The 20,638-nt window shown below is 47.8% G+C and overlaps 1 protein-coding gene across 1 annotated transcript in view; it reads left to right on the top strand.

Annotated features, from left to right (window-relative positions):
* The window catches only part of smg1 (SMG1 nonsense mediated mRNA decay associated PI3K related kinase), a 121,071-nt gene that overhangs the window by 82,139 nt on the left and 18,294 nt on the right, over positions 1-20,638 (top strand). The window contains 19 exon segments of the mRNA XM_045715889.1: positions 524-594; positions 793-951; positions 1,144-1,395; positions 1,794-1,932; positions 2,085-2,194; positions 3,555-3,773; positions 4,307-4,500; positions 8,263-8,435; positions 9,148-9,427; positions 9,689-9,961; positions 10,132-10,366; positions 13,189-13,415; positions 14,116-14,278; positions 15,599-15,788; positions 16,568-16,665; positions 16,667-16,858; positions 16,973-17,182; positions 19,269-19,406; positions 19,787-19,939. Of these exon segments, the coding sequence (XP_045571845.1) occupies positions 524-594; positions 793-951; positions 1,144-1,395; positions 1,794-1,932; positions 2,085-2,194; positions 3,555-3,773; positions 4,307-4,500; positions 8,263-8,435; positions 9,148-9,427; positions 9,689-9,961; positions 10,132-10,366; positions 13,189-13,415; positions 14,116-14,278; positions 15,599-15,788; positions 16,568-16,665; positions 16,667-16,858; positions 16,973-17,182; positions 19,269-19,406; positions 19,787-19,939 (3,476 nt within the window).

Below are 20,638 nucleotides of genomic sequence, written 5' to 3' on the forward strand. Positions count from 1 at the left end.
CAAAGGTAGCGAACACACACACATATATATGATGGACGCAACTACCCTTACCTCTTCAAAGGTAGCAAACACACACACATATATATGATGGACGCAACTACCCTTACCTCTTCAAAGGTAGCGAACACACACACATATATATGATGGACGCAACTACCCTTACCTCTTCAAAGGTAGCGAACACACACACATATATATGATGGACGCAACTACCCTTACCTCTTCAAAGGTAGCGAACACACACACACATATATGATGGACGCAACTACCCTTACCTCTTCAAAGGTAGCGAACACACACACACACGATGAAAGCAACTACCCTTACCTCTTCAAAGGTAGCGAACACACACACACACGATGAAAGCAACTAGCCCTACATCTTCCAGACAGAACAACCTCCAGGCAGACGACCAGCAGGAATATAAGTCTGAACCTAATTCTCCTTCCTCCTCTCTTTCCCTCTCTCTGATTTGACCCTCATCTATTCCTTCCTTTTCTTGTATCCTCTCTCCCTCTTTCAGGTCTGGAGGACCTCCACCTAGATGAGCGAATCATGCAGTTCCTTTCCATAGTCAACACCATGTTCACCAAGGTACATCACTTATTGATCATTTAAAATACAAGGCTGATCCAGCCAGAGACAACACCAGAGTGTAGTTCATCTGTGGAAAAATACACCAAACATTTAAACAATGATAAAGTAGTATAATAGGTGATTCAACCTGAAGGCTTGTTCCAGTCATATTAACTGCTACTGTTGTCTGCCAAGCATAACTCTGTTCTTCTCTAGGTGAACCAGCAGGAGCGCCCCCACTTCCACGCCCGCCACTACTCCGTCACCCCGCTGGGGACACGCTCAGGACTCATCCAATGGGTGGACGGCGCCACGCCGCTGTTCGGCCTCTACAAGCGCTGGCAGCAGAGAGAGGCCGTGCTGCAGGCACAGAAGGTAATATGTGTGTGTGTGTGTGTGTGTGTGTGATCTTTTGTAGGAACTTCCTCAATGTGTAGAGCTCAATAAATACAACATTCAACATTGAAACTATGGCAAAGCCAAACACTCTGGTTGGGCCATGAGCCTTGTGTTCTCTCTGTACTCATCACTGTCTGTCTCTCTGTCTGTCTCTCGCTCCTCCCCCAGGCCCAGGATTCGTTCCAGCAGCAGCCCCAGCCCCTCCCTCTGGTTCCACGGCCCAGTGAGCTCTACTACAGCAAGATAGGCCCCGCCCTGAAGGGGGTGGGGCTCAGCCTGGATGTTTCACGGCGTGATTGGCCGCTCAGCGTGATGAGGGATGTGCTTAAGGAGCTGATGGCATCCACGCCCCCTAACCTGCTGGCCAAAGAGCTGTGGTGCTCCTGTACCACGTCTAGTGAGTGGTGGAGGGTCACACAGGTGAGCTGGGGTCAAACAGGGTTTACTGTCGTCAGTCAAGGGTTCGAGGTTACACAGGTTGGGTGGCTGCTTCTTCTCGTATCCTTTCCTTCATCTGCACTGATCTGAAAATAACACAAAGCTGAAAACATGGCTTAACTAAGATTGGATATAGGATCCACTCAGAGTTGGATAGAGGACTCATCTTTGTAGCTCTGTTAATTTCCGTACTAAAAGGTCCTCTATCTTACTCTATGGATCCACCTGGCTAGGGCTCTCTGACTAGTGCAGATGAAGGAAAGGAAGCCATGTTGGACTAATATGCTTGGGAAGTGGAGACGTCATAAATGAAACCTTACTGGTGGCTAATTAATGGTAAATGAACGGTCTTCCTCCTCCTCTTCTTCCTCCTGCTACAGTCCTACGCCAGGTCCACTGCTGTGATGTCTATGGTGGGCTACATCATTGGCCTCGGTGACCGTCACCTTGACAACGTGCTGATTGACATGACGACAGGAGAGGTGGTGCACATCGACTACAACGTCTGCTTCGAGAAAGGTAAATAAATAGTTCTATTTAGAGGTTTGAACAAGCAGCAACCCTCCTGGTTTAGACAAGTCGCTCTGTGGATTTCACTGCTGTTTGTCCTACTGATGTGTGATGTTTCTCTCTCTCTGGTGTGTGTGTGTGTGTGTGTGTGTGGTCTCCAGGGAAGAGCCTGCGTGTGCCAGAGAAAGTTCCGTTCCGTATGACCCACAACATAGAGACGGCCCTGGGAGTCACTGGGGTGGAGGGCATCTTCAGACTGTCCTGTGAACAGGTACTAGCTAGTGAAACAGTCTTCAGACTGTCCTGTGAACAGGTACTAGCTAGTGAAACAGTCTTCAGACTGTCCTGTGAACAGCTACTAGCTAGTGAAACAGTCTTCAGACTGTCCTGTGAACAGGTACTAGTGAGTGAAACAGTCTTCAGACTGTCCTGTGAACAGCTACTAGCTAGTGAAACAGTCTTCAGACTGTCCTGTGAACAGCTACTAGCTAGTGAAACAGTCTTCAGACTGTCCTGTGAACAGCTACTAGTGAGTGAAACAGACTGTCCTGTGAACAGGTATTAGCTAGTGAAACAGACTGTCCTGTGAACAGCTACTAGCTAGTGAAACAGACTGTCCTGTGAACAGCTACTAGCTAGTGAAACAGACTGTCCTGTGAACAGCTACTAGCTAGTGAAACAGACTGTCCTGTGAACAGCTACTAGCTAGTGAAACAGACTGTCCTGTGAACAGGTACTAGCTAGTGAAACAGACTGTCCTGTGAACAGGTACTAGCTAGTGAAACAGACTGTCCTGTGAACAGCTACTAGCTAGTGAAACAGTCTTCAGACTGTCCTGTGAACAGGTACTAGCTAGTGAAACAGACTGTCCTGTGAACAGGTACTAGCTAGTGAAACAGACTGTCCTGTGAACAGGTACTAGCTAGTGAAACAGACTGTCCTGTGAACAGGTACTAGCTAGTGAAACAGACTGTCCTGTGAACAGGTACTAGCTAGTGAAACAGACTGTCCTGTGAACAGGTATTAGCTAGTGAAACAGACTGTCCTGTGAACAGCTACTAGCTAGTGAAACAGACTGTCCTGTGAACAGGTACTAGCTAGTGAAACAGACTGTCCTGTGAACAGGTACTAGCTAGTGAAACAGACTGTCCTGTGAACAGGTATTAGCTAGTGAAACAGACTGTCCTGTGAACAGGTATTAGCTAGTGAAACAGACTGTCCTGTGAACAGCTATTAGCGAGTGAAACAGACTGTCCTGTGAACAGCTACTAGCGAGTGAAACAGACTGTCCTGTGAACAGCTACTAGCGAGTGAAACAGACTGTCCTGTGAACAGCTACTAGCGAGTGAAACAGACTGTCCTGTGAACAGCTACTAGCGAGTGAAACAGACTGTCCTGTGAACAGCTACTAGCTAGTGAAACAGACTGTCCTGTGAACAGCTACTATTTAGGAGACTCTATGTCAGCTGTGGTGCTGTTCATCACCTCAAACTTCACTTACAACTTAGTCTTGTTTACTTCTAAACATTTCTAAAACGTTCCTGACACATTTAAAGACATTCCTGGAATCTCTTTTCTGATTGGTCAGGTGGTCCAGATGATGCTAACCTCCCTCCTCTCTGATTGGTCAGGTGATTCAGATGATGCGTCGTGGGCGGGAGACGCTGCTGACCCTGCTGGAGGCGTTTGTGTACGACCCTCTGGTGGACTGGACGGCCGGGGGGGAGGTGGGCTTCGCCGGGGCCGTGTACGGAGGGGGGGGTCAGCAGGCGGAGAACAAGCAGAGCAAGAGAGAGATGGAGAGAGACATCACACGCTCCCTCTTCTCCTCCCGCGTCGCTGAGATCAAGGTGAGCAGGGGAGACAGACACACATCCAGCTCTATCTGTCTGAAATGGCACTCTGTTCCTTATAGAAGTAGTCCTGTATGTTGTGAATTCGCCAATTCAGACCACCTGTCATTCCCCTTACCAGATGTTCTGTTTGGAGCTGAAATGACAAGGCCACTGAAATCTGCCTCCCTTTCTCCCTCCTTCACTACCTCCCTTTCTCCCTCCTTCACTACCTCCCTTTCTCCCTCCTTCACTACCTCCCTTTCTCCCTCCTTCACTACCTCCCTTTCTCCCTCCTTCACTACCTCCCTTTCTCCCTCCTTCACTACCTCCCTTTCTCCTTCCTTCACTACCTCCCTTTCTCCCTCCTTCACTACCTCCCTTTCTCCCTCCTTCACTACCTCCCTTTCTCCCTCCTTCACTACCTCCCTTTCTCCCTCCTTCACTACCTCCCTTTCTCCCTCCTTCACTACCTCCCTTTCTCCCTCCTTCACTACCTCCCTTTCTCCCTCCTTCACTACCTCACCCCCTCCCATTCTCCCTCCCTCCAGGTGAACTGGTTTAAGAACCGTGAGGAGATGTTGGGGGTCCTGCCACAGGTGGAGGGGGCAGTGGAGGAGTACCTCACCCTGCAGAAGCTGCTCTCTCAGGGGGACAAGATGACCACCAAGATCCTGGAGGAGATGAGCTTCCTGGAGGGGGCTGAGAGCTGCTCAGACCATCTCATACTCACCCTGGAACACAGGTCTGTTACACCCCTGACCACCTCATACTCACCCTGGCACACCGGTCTGTTACACCCCAGACCACCTCATACTCACCCTGGAACACCGGTCTGTTAAACCCCTGACCTCTAACCCAGACCACCTCATACTCACCCTGGAACACAGGTCTGTTACACCCCTGACCTCTAACCCCAGACCACCTCATACTCACCCTGGAACACAGGTCTGTAACCCCTGACCTCTAACCCCAGACCACCTCATACTCACCCTGGAACACCGGTCTGTTACACCCCTGACCTCTAACCCCAGACCACCTCATACTCACCCTGGAACACCGGTCTGTTACACCCCTGACCTCTAACCCCAGACCACCTCATACTCACCCTGGAACACCGTTATGTAACCCCTGACCTCTAACCCAGACCACCTCATACTCACCCTGGAACACCGGTCTGTTACACCCCTGACCTCTAACCCCAGACCACCTCATACTCACCCTGGAACACAGTTATGTAACCCCTGACCTCTGCCATAGAGACAGAAGTTTGAGTATCTCCCTGGGCTTGTTTGACATTGCAGCCGACAGTCTGACTGATCTACCAATCAATGCTCATCATAAGTAACTACTTCAATCACATTTTGTCACATGCTTTGTTAACAACCGGTGTAGACTAACAGTGAAACGCTGACACGGTCCTTTTCCAACAATGAAGCGTTAAGATAAAGATGATCTTAGTGACACGAGGAATAAATACACAGTGAATAACAATAACGACTAAAAATAACATGGCTATATACAGGGAGTACCAGGTAATAACATGGCTATATACAGGGAGTACCAGGTAATAACATGGCTATGTACAGGGAGTACCAGGTAATAACATGGCTATATACAGGGAGTACCGGGTAATAACATGGCTATATACAGGGAGTACCAGGTAATAACATGGCTATATACAGGGAGTACCAGGTAATAACATGGCTATATACAGGGAGTACCAGGTAATAACATGGCATATATACAGGGAGTACCGGGTAATAACATGGCTATATACAGGAAGTACCAGGTAATAACATGGCTATATACAGGGAGTACCGGGTAATAACATGGCTATATACAGGGAGTACCAGGTAATAACATGGCTATATACAGGGAGTACCAGGTAATAACATGGCTATATACAGGGAGTACCGGGTAATAACATGGCTATATACAGGAAGTACCAGGTAATAACATGGCTATATACAGGGAGTACCGGGTAATAACATGGCTATATACAGGGAGTACCAGGTAATAACATGGCTATATACAGGAAGTACCAGGTAATAACATGGCTATATACAGGGAGTACCAGGTAATAACATGGCTATATACAGGGAGTACCGGGTAATAACATGGCTATATACAGGGAGTACCAGGTAATAACATGGCTATATACAGGAAGTACCAGGTAATAACATGTCTATATACAGGGAGTACCGGGTAATAACATGGCTATATACAGGGAGTACCAGGTAATAACATGGCTATATACAGGAAGTACCAGGTAATAACATGGCTATATACAGGGAGTACCAGGTAATAACATGGCTATATACAGGAAGTACCAGGTAATAACATGGCTATATACAGGGAGTACCAGGTAATAACATGGCTATATACAGGGAGTACCAGGTAATAACATGGCTATATACAGGAAGTACCAGGTAATAACATGGCTATATACAGGGAGTACCAGGTAATAACATGGCTATATACAGGGAGTACCAGGTAATAATAACATGGCTATATACAGGGAGTACCAGGTAATAACATGGCTATATACAGGGAGTACCAGGTAATAACATGGCTATATACAGGGAGTACCAGGTAATAACATGGCTATATACAGGAAGTACCAGGTAATAACATGGCTATATACAGGGAGCAGATAATAACATGGCTATATACAGGGAGTACCAGGTAATAACATGGCTATATACAGGGAGTACCAGGTAATAACATGGCTATATACAGGGAGTACCAGGTAATAACATGGCTATATACAGGAAGTACCAGGTAATAACATGGCTATATACAGGGAGTACCAGGTAATAACATGGCTATATACAGGAAGTACCAGGTAATAACATGGCTATATACGGCGAGTACCAGGTAATAACATGGCTATATACGGCGAGTACCAGGTAATAACATGGCTATATGCGGGGAGTACCAGGTAATAACATGGCTATATGCGGGGAGTACCAGGTAATAACATGGCTATATGCGGCGAGTACCAGGTAATAACATGGCTATATACGGCGAGTACCAGGTAATAACATGGCTATATACGGCGAGTACCAGGTAATAACATGGCTATATGCGGGGAGTACCAGGTAATAACATGGCTATATGCGGGGAGTACCAGGTAATAACATGGCTATATACGGGGAGTACCAGGTAATAACATGGCTATATACAGGGAGTACCAGGTAATAACTTATAGCTTACATTTACAACTTGCTCAAGGGCACATCGGCAGGTATTTCGAACCAGCAACCTTTTGGTTACTGGCCCAGAAATAAACTGCTGTGGTAACTGCTGCCAGGCTTGGGGATAGAAGCTGTTTAGGGTCCTGTTGGTTCTAGACTTGGTACATCGGTACCGCTTGCTGTGCTGTAGCAGAGAGAACAGTCTATGACTTGGGTGGCTGGAGTCTTTGACAATTGTTTGGGCCTTCCTTTGGCACCGCCTGGTATAGAGGTCTTGGATGTACTGGGCCGTACGCACCACCCTCTGTAGCGCCAGCCAAGATGCTCGTAATGGTCCAGCTGTTCAACTTTGAGGGTTGGAGGGCCCATGCCAAATGTTTTCATCCTCCTGAGGGGGAAGAGGTGCTGTCGCGCCCTCTTCACGACTATGTTGGTGTGTTGACCATGCTAATTCCTTGTGATGTGGACACCGAGGAACTTGAAGATCTCGACCTGCTCCACTACAGCTCCATCAATGTGGATGGGGGGCTGCTCGTCCCCATGTTTTCTGTAGTCCACGATCAGCTCCTTTGTCTGTCTTGCTGACTTTGAGGGGGCGGTTGTCTTGGCACCAGACTTCCCTGTCTATAGGGAGGTCTCATCGTCGATGATCAGTCCTACAACAGTCGTGTCGTCAGAAGACTGCAACACGAAGTTGTGCGCGGCCACTCAGTCGTAAGTGAACATGATGTATAGGAGGGCACTAAGCACTTACCCCTGAGGGGCCCCTGGGTTGAGCATCAGCATAGCAGATGTGTTGTTGGCTACCCTCACCGCCTGGAGCAGCCCATCAGGAAGTCCAGGATCCAGTTGCAGAGGGAGGTGTTCAGACCCAGGGTTCTTATCAGGAAGTCCAGGATCCAGTTGCAGAGGGAGGTGTTCAGACCCAGGGTTCTTATTATTTGTACATCAGGAAGTTGGTCACAATGCAACATGGATTAGATGCTCTTGAACATGGCCCCTCTCTCTGTAGGTACACAGAGCTCTGTATGTGATCTCCCCTCACTCTGTAGGTACACAGCTCTGTATGTGATCTCCCCTCTCTCTGTAGGTACACAGAGCTCTGTATGTGATCTCCCCTCTCTGTAGGTACACAGCTCTGTATGTGATCTCCCCTCTCTCTGTAGGTACACAGCTCTGTATGTGATCTCCCCTCTCTCTGTAGGTACACAGCTCTGTATGTGATCTCCCCTCTCTCTGTAGGTACACAGAGCTCTGTATGTGATTGTTCTCCTCTCTCTCTCTCTCTCTCCCCCCTCCCCCACCAGGTACTCTGAGCACACCCAGCTAGCATCTCGTCAGCGTACGGTCCAGGAGTTGATCCAGGGGAAGCAGGGTGACCTGGACCAGTGGATGTCTCAGTACCAAGCAGCCTTCAGCAGCCTGGAGGCCACACAGCTAGCCAGTCTACTGCAGGACATCAGCAGTCATATAGACCTGGGTTAGTGTCTGTAGAGGGGGTTCTGTGTGGTTCCAGCTAGCCAGTCTACTGCAGGACATCAGCAGTCATATAGACCTGGGTTAGTGTCTGTAGAGATTGTAGAGGGGGTTCTGTGTGGTTCCAGCTAGCCAGTCTACTGCAGGACATCAGCAGTCATATAGACCTGGGTTAGTGTCTGTAGAGATGGTAGAGGGGGTTCTGTGTGGTTCCAGCTAGCCAGTCTACTGCAGGACATCAGCAGTCATATAGACCTGGGTTAGTGTCTGTAGAGATGGTAGAGGGGGTTCTGTGTGGTTCCAGCTAGCCAGTCTACTGCAGGACATCAGCAGTCATATAGACCTGGGTTAGTGTCTGTAGAGATGGTAGAGGGGGTTCTGTGTGGTTCCAGCTAGCCAGTCTACTGCAGGACATCAGCAGTCATATAGACCTGGGTTAGTGTCTGTAGAGGGGGTTCTGTGTGGTTCCAGCTAGCCAGTCTACTGCAGGACATCAGCAGTCATATAGACCTGGGTTAGTGTCTGTAGAGGGGGTTCTGTGTGGTTCCAGCTAGCCAGTCTACTGCAGGACATCAGCAGTCATATAGACCTGGGTTAGTGTCTGTAGAGATGGTAGAGGGGGTTCTGTGTGGTTCCAGCTAGCCAGTCTACTGCAGGACATCAGCAGTCATATAGACCTGATTGATTAACCTTCTCTCTCTTCCTCCCTCCCCCAGGCCCTCCCAGCTACGTCCCGGCCACAGCCTTCCTGCAGAACGCCGGCCAGGCCCACCTAATCAGCCAGTGCGAGGGCCTGGAGGCTGAGTTGGGCTCCCTGCTGCAGCAGCGCCGTGGGGCCCTGCGAGGCTGTCTGGAGCAGCTGCACAGCTATGCCACTGTGGCCCTGCTGTACCCGCGGGCCGTTCTGCTGCGCCACAGGGCCCACCTCTGGAAACAGTGGCTGGAAGAGCTGCTCTGTGACATGACTGTTGAGCACTGCCAGCAGATTTCCAGACAGTGAGTTGGAGTGGACACATGCTGGCTTTCTCCTCTCCTCTCTTTCTTGCCATCTCACGCCATGTCTTTCCTTCTCATTCTCACGCTCTCTCTCTCTCTCTCCGTCTCCCTCTCTGTCGGGGTCCTCTGGGGTTAACTGGCTCCATTTCTCTGTATTTCTTACTGCTTCTCTCTACTTTAATATTTTATTATTTTCATTAAATGGACAGTTATTTTATCAATCTGTGCTCTACCTTCCTCTCCAAACTTCCCTCCCTCCAGATATGAGGTCCAGTTTGCCCCCCAGCCTCCCCTTGCGTCGTGCCAGTTCCTGTCCAGCGTTGAGCTGGCCTTGCAGCACCAGGCGTCAGAGACCAACACGCGTGTTCTGCGCCAGGCGGAGCGCGTCAAGGCAGAGGGAGCCACGGTCCACGCGTGTGAAGAACAGCTGCAGGAGATCGAGCGTTGCATCAGTGTGTTCCTCCTAGAGAACCCAGAGCAGGGCTCTCTCAGCCTGGCCACCATCATCTCATCAGCCCTCTGCACCCTCACCAGGTCTGTCTGGCTGGCTGTGTGCTGGGGATAGACGTGTGTGTGTGTGTGTGGATAACGAGACTAACCTGATGGTTGAGGGAGCAACTAGTGTTCCTGATGTCTTGTGGCAGGGGTGTGTGGTGGGGGGTAGAAGGGTGGGTGTGTATAACTTTGTGTCTGGTCCTGCTCAGGCGTAACCTGGTGATGGAAGGAGCGGCGGCAGCAGCAGGGGGGCAGCTGGTAGAGTTGACGTCTCGTGACGGGGCCTGGTTCCTGGAGGAGCTGTGTTCCATGAGCGGTAATATCACCTCATTGGTCCAGCTGCTGGGGCAGTGTCAGCTCCTCCCACACGACCTGGACCTGCCCTCACCGCAGGAGACCGCCCAGACCGTGTACCTGGCCAACGCCGTCTACACCTGTCTACAGGTACGGTGTAATGGGGGTGGAGACGTGTGTGTGTGTGTGTGTGTGTCCGAGGATGTGGACGGAGTTGAGCGGTCAGAAATCTCGCTCAATGTCCTTTCCCCCACTCAGCTAAAAATCTCTCAGCCTTCACAGAAGAAAGAAAAAAAACACAATTCCTACCATTTTATTTTGGGTTTAAAAACGTAATTTAACCTGTTAACTCGAAGTGGTTGTTTTGGACCCGGAACCGGGTCCCCCCCCCCCATAGAAAGTGACATCATTTGAAAGCTACAGTCCTTGTCTTTTGGAAATCAAACTCAAATGTTCCTGCTGGTGATGTCATAAGAATCTCCCCCGCCCCCCATGAAGTCCATAAATCACTCTCTGGTCATAGGAATCTCCCCTGCCCCCCATGAAGTCCATAAATCACTCTCTATGGTCATAGGAATCTCCCCCACCCCCCATGAAGTCCATAAATCACTCTCTATGGTCATAGGAACCTCCCCCACTCCCCATGAAGTCCATAAATCACTCTCTATGGTCATAAGAATCTCCCCTGCCCCCCATGAAGTCCATAAATCACTCTCTATGGTCATATTCTTAGTAGTTAATGTAGGTAGAGTCCCCAAAGTACCCACATTTTAGTATGCTTGGAAAGGGACCACCCTGTAAAGCAATGCATTTCCTTCTCTCTCCAGATTACCTGGTATGCATCCTAGCTCAATGTTTACAATAGGAAAAGTAAATGAGGGGGGAAATAAAGTTTGACTTTTCCTGGTCTGTCTGTCTTTAATAAATAAGACAATTTAAAGCCCTGATTGCTAAGGTTACGCAGGACAAACATGCTTTGGTGATTTCTGGTCTATCATCATAATAAATCAATCACAGCACATTTTGGGACTCAAATCAGCAGTTTTTACCTTAAGTACAATACCATTGGAAATTAATGTTGAAAGGTTATAGTCCTAAAACGTAAGTTAAATGATGCCCAATGTCAAAACACACAGTTTTAAAGTGTCCAAATCTGTCTCCACATAACGGATATGCAGAACCAGTTTGTGATATGTTGAAACCTAATATACTATCTAGACATACAGGACATGTTGAAACCTAATATACTATCTAGACATACAGGACATGTTGAAACCTAATATACCATCTAGACATACAGGACATGTTGAAACCTAATATACTATCTAGACATACAGGACATGTTGAAACCTAATATACCATCTAGACATACAGGACATGTTGAAACCTAATATACTATCTAGACATACAGGACATGTTGAAACCTAATATACTATCTAGACATACAGGACATGTTGAAACCTAATATACTATCTAGACATACAGGACATGTTGAAACCTAATATACCATCTAGACATACAGGACATGTTGAAACCTAATATACCATCTAGACATACAGGACATGTTGAAACCTAATATACCATCTAGACATGTTGAAACCTAATATACCATCTAGACATACAGGACATGTTGAAACCTAATATACCATCTAGACATACAGGACATGTTGAAACCTAATATACCATCTAGACATACAGGACATGTTGAAACCTAATATACCATCTAGACATACAGGACATGTTGAAACCTAATATACCATCTAGACATACAGGACATGTTGAAACCTAATATACCATCTAGACATACAGGACATGTTGAAACCTAATATACCCTCTAGACATGTTGAAACCTAATATACCATCTAGACATGTTGAAACCTAATATACCATCTAGACATGTTGAAACCTAATATACCATCTAGACATGTTGAAACCTAATATACCATCTAGACATGTTGAAACCTAATATACCATCTAGACATGTTGAAACCTAATATACCATCTAGACATGTTGAAACCTAATATACCATCTAGACATACAGGACATGTTGAAACCTAATATACCATCTAGACATACAGGACATGTTGAAACCTAATATACCATCTAGACATACAGGACATGTTGAAACCTAATATACCATCTAGACATGTTGAAACCTAATATACCATCTAGACATGTTGAAACCTAATATACCCTCTAGACATACAGGACATGTTGAAACCTAATATACCATCTAGACATACAGGACATGTTGAAACCTAATATACCATCTAGACATGTTGAAACCTAATATACCATCTAGACATGTTGAAACCTAATATACCATCTAGACATGTTGAAACCTAATATACCCTCTAGACATACAGGACATGTTGAAACCTAATATACCATCTAGACATACAGGACATGTTGAAACCTAATATACCATCTAGACATACAGGACATGTTGAAACCTAATATACTATCTAGACATACAGGACATGTTGAAACCTAATATACCATCTAGACATGTTGAAACCTAATATACCATCTAGACATACAGGACATGTTGAAACCTAATATACCATCTAGACATACAGGACATGTTGAAACCTAATATACCATCTAGACATATCTATCTAGACCCCCCCGGGGTTCACATTTTGTTTTTCCCCTAGCACTACACAACTGACTCAAATGACCAACTTATCAAGCTGTGATTATTTGAATGGGCTGTGTAGTGCTAGGGGGGAACCTGTAAAGGTTTACACAGAGGGGGCCCCGGGACAGAGTTTGGGAAACCCTGGGTTAGAGGACAATATGTAGAAGACAGCTAGCTACATTTTGAAGTGTTGCGTTCTGGTAAAAGTGGGTCTCCAACTTGGGAAGTGTAACAGAACCCCTCACTAATGTTATCAGAATGGCGTTGTCCACCTTTACTGGTCCACTTGTCTTTCTGGCTGATCTCTCCTTCCTTCCTTCCTTCCTCCAGGAGCTGAACACTAACTTCCGTCAGATCATCTTCCCGGAGGCTCTACGCTGCATGTTGAAGGGCGAGGCCACCCTGGAGACCATGCTGTCTGAGCTGGACCTCTTAGTGGAGCAGTGTGCAGACGGGGTCTCCCTGCAGGGGCTGGCCGACGCCCTGCACACACACCTCCGCAGCGCCGCCATGGGCCTGGAGCACGAGGCGGACACACAGTGTCTCCACATCACCAGGTTAGAACAGGGGAACACAGTGTCTCCACATCACCAGGTTAGAACAGGGGAACACAGTGTCTCCACATCACCAGGTTAGAACAGGGGAACACAGTGTCTCCACATCACCAGGTTAGAACAGGGGAACACAGTGTCTCCACATCACCAGGTTAGAACAGGGGAACACAGTGTCTCCACATCACCAGGTTAGAACAGGGGAACACAGTGTCTCCACATCACCAGGTTAGAACAGGGGAACACAGTGTCTCCACATCACCAGGTTAGAACAGGGGAACACAGTGTCTCCACATCACCAGGTTAGAACAGGGGAACACAGTGTCTCCACATCACCAGGTTAGAACAGGGGAACACAGTGTCTCCACATCACCAGGTTAGAACAGGGGAACACAGTGTCTCCACATCACCAGGTTAGAACAGGGGAACACAGTGTCTCCACATCACCAGGTTAGAACAGGGGAACACAGTGTCTCCACATCACCAGGTTAGAACAGGGGAACACAGTGTCTCCACATCACCAGGTTAGAACAGGGGAACACAGTGTCTCCACATCACCAGGTTAGAACAGGGGAACACAGTGTCTCCACATCACCAGGTTAGAACAGGGGAACACAGTGTCTCCACATCACCAGGTTAGAACAGGGGAACAGACAGGCAGTAGGGTTAGTGTTAATTGGTTATGTTATATGTGATGATATTGCAGGATGTTGAGGGCCCAGTACTCCCAGCTGATGCAGCCTCCAGGGGGCAGTATGGACGCAGTGGGACAGGACTCTCCTAAGATGTCCGCCGGTCAGATGCTGCTGGTGGCCTTCGATGGCATGTTTGCTCAGCTAGAGACCGCCTTCGGGCAGCTCACAGAGAAGGTAGCACACCTACTTCCTCAATGTCCTTCCTCTTTCCCAAGCTCTTTCCCCTCTCTCACCCTCTCGCTTCCTCAAGCTCTTTCCCCTCTCTCACCCTCTCGTTTCCTCAAGCTCTTTCCCCTCTCTCACCCTCTCGTTTCCTCAAGCTCTTTCCCCTCTCTCACCCTCTCGTTTCCTCAAGCTCTTTCCCCTCTCTCACCCTCTCGTTTCCTCAAGCTCTTTCCCCTCTCTCACCCTCTCGTTTCCTCAAGCTCTTTCCCCTCTCACCCTCTCTCTTTCCCCTCTCTCACCCTCTCGTTTCCTCAAGCTCTTTCCCCTCTCTCACCCTCTCGTTTCCTCAAGCTCTTTCCCCTCTCTCACCCTCTCGCTTCCTCAAGCTCTTTCCCCTCTCTCACCCTCTCGTTTCCTCAAGCTCTTTCCCCTCTCTCACCCTCTCGTTTCCTCAAGCTCTTTCCCCTCTCTCACCCTCTCGTTTCCTCAAGCTCTTTCCCCTCTCTCACCCTCTCGTTTCCTCAAGCTCTTTCCCCTCTCTCACCCTCTCGTTTCCTCAAGCTCTTTCCCCTCTCTCACCCTCTCTCTTTCCTCAAGCTCTTTCCCCTCTCTCACCCTCTCGTTTCCTCAAGCTCTTTCCCCTCTCTCACCCTCTCGTTTCCTCAAGCTCTTTCCCCTCTCTCACCCTCTCGTTTCCTCAAGCTCTTTCCCCTCTCTCACCCTCTCGTTTCCTCAAGCTCTTTCCCCTCTCTCACCCTCTCGTTTCCTCAAGCTCTTTCCCCTCTCACCCTCTCGTTTCCTCAAGCTCTTTCCCCTCTCTCACCCTCTCGTTTCCTCAAGCTCTTTCCCCTCTCTCACCCTCTCGTTTCCTCAAGCTCTTTCCCCTCTCTCACCCTCTCGTTTCCTCAAGCTCTTTCCCCTCTCTCACCCTCTCGTTTCCTCAAGCTCTTTCCCCTCTCTCACCCTCTCTCTTTCCTCAAGCTCTTTCCCCTCTCTCACCCTCTCGTTTCCTCAAGCTCTTTCCCCTCTCTCACCCTCTCGCTTCCTCAAGCTCTTTCCCCTCTCTCACCCTCTCGTTTCCTCAAGCTCTTTCCCCTCTCTCACCCTCTCGTTTCCTCAAGCTCTTTCCCCTCTCTCACCCTCTCGTTTCCTCAAGCTCTTTCCCCTCTCTCACCCTCTCGTTTCCTCAAGCTCTTTCCTCAGTCTCTTTCTCTCTCGTCCCTGTCTTGTTATTCCTCTTCACTCCACATGTCATTTCTTTGTCACTTTTATCTCGGGCTATTCCTTTCTTCTCACTCTCCTGTCTATGTTATTCCCTCTCCTCTCTAGATGATTTCCATGGAGGTGCCGCCGGCGTGGCGGAAGGTGGATGTGATGCGTGAGGCGAGGGCGGCCCAGGTCCATTTCTTCCACAGCGGTCCTCACAGACATGTTCTGGAGGAGATCTTCTTCCTCAAGAGACTCCAAACCATCAGGGAGTTTTTCAGGCTCTGTGGATCCTTCGCTCAGACACTCTCTGGTGAGAACACTGATGGCTTTATAGTCTCTGTGTCACAATTCATTTTCAATTCAAGGGGCTTTATTGGCATGGAAAACATATGTTTACATTGCCAAAGCAAGTGAACTAGATAATAAATAAAAGTGAAATAAAAAGTTAAAACCGTAAATATTACACTCCCTCAAGTTAGAAAAGAATAAAGACATTTGAAATGTAATGAAAGTTGTGCTGTCACTCAGCTGTAGAACAGCAGTAGAGGTCAACACCGTAAAGATGCTATCTGAGAGCTACTTTGTCAGAGGAAGAAAGGGGGTCTTAGGAAACAACGTTTCATCCACTCTGTTTTTTACATTTCTTTCAACTAGAGAAACGGTTGAAATCCGTACAGTTTCTTATCAGGATATTATTATTGACCATATATCGTACCGTTTTGACGATCGCTAGTTGTCTGTTCCTGCTTCACAACTCCAGGATTTTCCCTCAGCTTGTTCTCCAACTGTCTAAATGGAGCCAGTTGGTTTTGAGCACCTACGTCCATGGCTGACCTAAACGTGTTTTCTCACGGTTCTCTCTCGTCTCTCTGCAGCAGACGTATAGTGAGCAGTATGTTTGGAACATCAAATCACAATAAAATCACTATGGAATAGCAATCCATATAGAATCGTAGGAATCTAAATACGTATCATGAATGTATTGTATCACGAGGTCCCTGGCAATTCCCAGCCCTATGAAACAGTATCTCAGACAGTGTATAGAGTGAGTTTGACCCCCTCTCTCTCCCTCCCCCCCTCCCTCCCCAGGTACGTGCCCCCCAGCGGCTGACGACCCTCCTCCCTCCAACGGCCCAGTAGTGGGTCTGGGGGGTGTAGGTCTACCAGGGAAGCCCCTGTTCCGGGGGGGCTGCGGCGGTGGTAGTGAGCGAGGAGCAGATGACCCGGCCCATCAAGGCGTTCACAGCAGAGTTTGTCCGTCAGATGCTGATTGGTCTTCCCACCCAGACCCTGGGCCTGGCTCTCTGCAGCACCCTGTCTGCCCTGGGCCTGGACCTGACAGCACAGGTGGACGCCAAGGACTTTGGAGCCGACGGCAAGGTAGGAAGGAGGCCGTGGAATGTTATGTACTTGATTGATCAAAATGTTATATTGTCTTCATACATTTTCTGTTCTGTCCTGATGAAGTAAAATGTGTAACTGTTAATCGTCCAGGTGTCGTTAGATGAGCTGTGTAAGCAGACGGTGGTGCAGGGTCTGGGCGCAGGCCGTCTGTCTCAGCTGCTACTGAACAGAGGTACGGTGCTGGCATCCTCCTACGACACGGCCTGGAAGAAACTGGACCTGCTCAGACGCTTGGAGTCCAGCCTGGACGCTGCCAAGGTCTCCCTGCAACGCACCCAGCTACACATCACCATGTTCCAGGTGAGAGGAGGGGGTGTGTGGGTTAACCCTGGCCTATCTCTGACTATCCCAGTAGCAGCATGAAGACGTGATAGGTCCTAGGACCCAGCGAGCGAGCGAGCGAGCGAGCGTGTGTGTGTGTGTGTGTGTGTGTGTGTGTGTGTGTGTTAAAAGGATAATCCACCCTCAGAAATAAACTCATGTCAATTTGGTAAAAGCCTGTGTTGTATCAGTGGGTTAAATAACATGATTTAACTACTAAGTGGTCCGTCTAAGAAATCGTGTAGGAGCGCGTCATAGCTACACTATATATACAAGAGTATATGGACACCCATTAAAATTAGTGGATTCAGCTATTTAAGCCACACCCTGTTGCTGACAGGTGTATAAAATCGAGCACACTGCTATGCAATCTCCATAGACAAACATTGGCAGTAGAATAGCCTTACTGAAGAGCTCAGTGACTTACAACGTGGCACCGTCATAGGATGCCACCTTTCCAACAAGTCAGTTTGACATGACAAATTTCTGCCCTGCTAGAGCTGCCCCGGTCAACTGTAAGTGCTGTTATTGTGAAGTGGAAACATCTAGGAGCAACAACGGCTCAGCTGTGAAGTGGTAGGCCACACAAGCTGAACAGGACCTCAGAGTGCTGAAGCGCGGAGCTCTTAAGAATCATCTGTCCTCGGTTGCAACACTCACTGCTGAGTTCAAAACTGGCTCTGGAAGCAACGTCCGCACAGAACTGTTTGTCGGGAGCGTCATGAAATGGGTTTCCATGGCCGAGCAGCCGCACACAAGCCTAAGATCACCATGCTCAATGTCAAGCGTCGGCTGGAGTGGTGTAAAGCTCGCCGCACTGGACTCTGGAGTGATGAATCACACTTCACCATTTGGCAGTCCGACAGATGAATCTGGGTTTGGCGGATGCCAGGAGAACACTACCTGCCCCAATACATAGTGCCAACTGTAAAGTTTGGTGGAGGAGGAATAATGGATTCGGGCTAGGCCCCTTAGTTCCAGTGAAGGGAAATCTTAACGCTACAGCATACAATGACATTCTAGACGATTCTGTGCTTCCAACTTTGTGGCAACAGTTTGGGGAAGGGCCTTTCCTGTTTCAGCACGACAATTTCCCCGTACACACAGCCAGGTCCATGCAGATATGGTTTGTCGAGCTCAGTCTGGAAGATATTGACTGGCCTGCACAGAGCCCTGACCTGAACACCGTCAGGATGAATTGGAACGTCGACTGTCAGCCAGGCCTAATCGCCCAACATCAGTGCCCGACCTCACTAATGCTCTTGGCTGAATGGAAACAAGCCCCCACAGTAATGTTCCAACATCTAGTGGAAAGCCTTCCCAGAAGAGTGGAGGCTGTTGTAGCAGCAAAGGGGGGACCAACTCCATATTAATGCCCATGATTTTGTAATGAGATGTTTGATGACCAGGTGTCCACATACTTTTGGTCATGTAGAGTGCATGGTTCTGTCACAGGAGATGGTGTGACATCCCCTATCACATTTATTAACTGTTTTAATACCATTACCTTCACTCCAAATGGCTGTATCAGCCAGTAGATAGTACGGTCATACTTGTTCTAGAACAAGTATATATCAAGTTTATATGGTAATGACAATGTATATATTTCACTTACATGTGCTCAATCTACAGTGTACCAAATTATTCAACTCGGTTTCTCCAAGTACCATCTCGTAATGCTCCCCTGTGTGTCTGAGGAAAGGGTCCTTGTTGTCATTCTCTGCACTCTCTCTGGGTAGCAGAGTTGCACGTTTAGTTTTTACATCTAGCTAGCTACTTCACATGCTGATATTGACTTTGGTATTATTCTGTGTAGCTACGTTTGCTAGCTAGCCAACCCAGAGACAGTATTGCACTGTGGGTTTTGTAGTCGACTTGAGCTGCAACAAATTTCCACATCGATTTTCACATGTTGCTACCAACCTTGTTATAATGACAAAAATTAAATATTCATTCACAAAAATATTGTTTTCACATATTAGTGTTATTTAAACACTGTTAATCATAGGAAGTAGTGTTTTGGGGTGGATTATCCCTTCAACCCTGTCCTCTCTCTGTATTCCAGTGGCAGCATGAGGACGTGCTCGGCCCTAGGACCCAGCCTATGAGTGTGAGCCCTCCTCCTCGCTCCATCATCCTCAGTAGTATGAAGAAGAAGATTTACAAACTCAGCCAGGACGAGGCAGCCATCGCTGCTGTACAGGTCAGTACAGTCATCACCAATTGTTATTTTTATTTTTTATTTAACCTTTATTTAACTAGGCAAGTCAGCTAAGAACAAATTCTTATTTACAATGACGGCCTACCGGGGAACAGTGAGTTAACTGCCTTGTTCAGGGGCAGAACGACAGATGTGTACCTTTTCAGCTCAGGGATTCGATCTAGCTACCTTTCAGTTACTGGTCCAACGCTCTAACCACTAGGATACCTGCTGACCAATCTGTCAACCTTGATAGCTAACTAGACCGTTACTCTTAGCTACTCCTGTAAATAAAATGCTCTCTTTCTCTCTCTGGTCTGAGTCCTTTAATGACTGTGTAGCTGTGTTTTTTAAAAATTGGATCTGTCCTCTTCCCCCTGCAGGAGAAGCTGGCATCACTAGAGGGCAGTATAGAGCAGCGGCTGAAGTGGGCCGGAGGGGCCAACCCTGCCCTGGCCCCGGTGCTCCAGGACTTTGATCTGACCATCGCAGAGCGCCGTGCCCTAGTGGCCCGGGAGAGCCAGCGTACCAGCCAGGTACACCTCCCACGCTGCTCACCTTCTGTGTTTACGTCTCTGTGGGTGGGATTGTCAGGGGAGGGGGCAGGATGTTTGATTCAGAGTTTCAGACCTATCAATCAATCCGCTGTGGGTGGAACTTTGAGGGAAGGCACTAGATTATTAATCTAGTCAGAAAAAGTCTTCTCTTTCAATTTAGTTTTTTGTAGCAAAAACTAAATCTTTCAATTTAGTTTGTGGTTAAAACCTAAAAGATTGTGTTCTGTCAAGTAAACATGGATTCCCTATTGAGAAACAATATACACTGAACAAAAATATAAATGCAACATGTAAAGTTTGTTTCATGAGCTGAAGTAAAAGATCCCAGAAATGTTCCATACGCACAAAAAGCTTATTTCTCTCATTCTGTGCACAAATTAGTTTACATCCCTGTTAGTGAGCATTTCTCCTTTGCCAAAATATTCCATCCACCTGACAGGTGTGGAATATCAAGAAGCTGATTAAACAGCATGATCATTTCACAGGTGCACCTTGTGCTGGGGACAATAAAAGGCTGTAGTTTTGTCACACAACACAATGCCACAGATGTCTCAAGTTTTGAGGGTGTGTGCAATTGGCATACTGACTGCAGGAATGTTGCCAGATAATTGAATGTTAATTTCTCTACCATAAGCTGCCTCAACGTTGTTCTAAAGAATTTGGCAGTATGTCCAACCG

This window comes from Salmo salar, chromosome ssa03 (assembly GCF_905237065.1).
Source record: "Salmo salar chromosome ssa03, Ssal_v3.1, whole genome shotgun sequence".
NCBI classification, from domain to species: domain Eukaryota; kingdom Metazoa; phylum Chordata; class Actinopteri; order Salmoniformes; family Salmonidae; genus Salmo; species Salmo salar.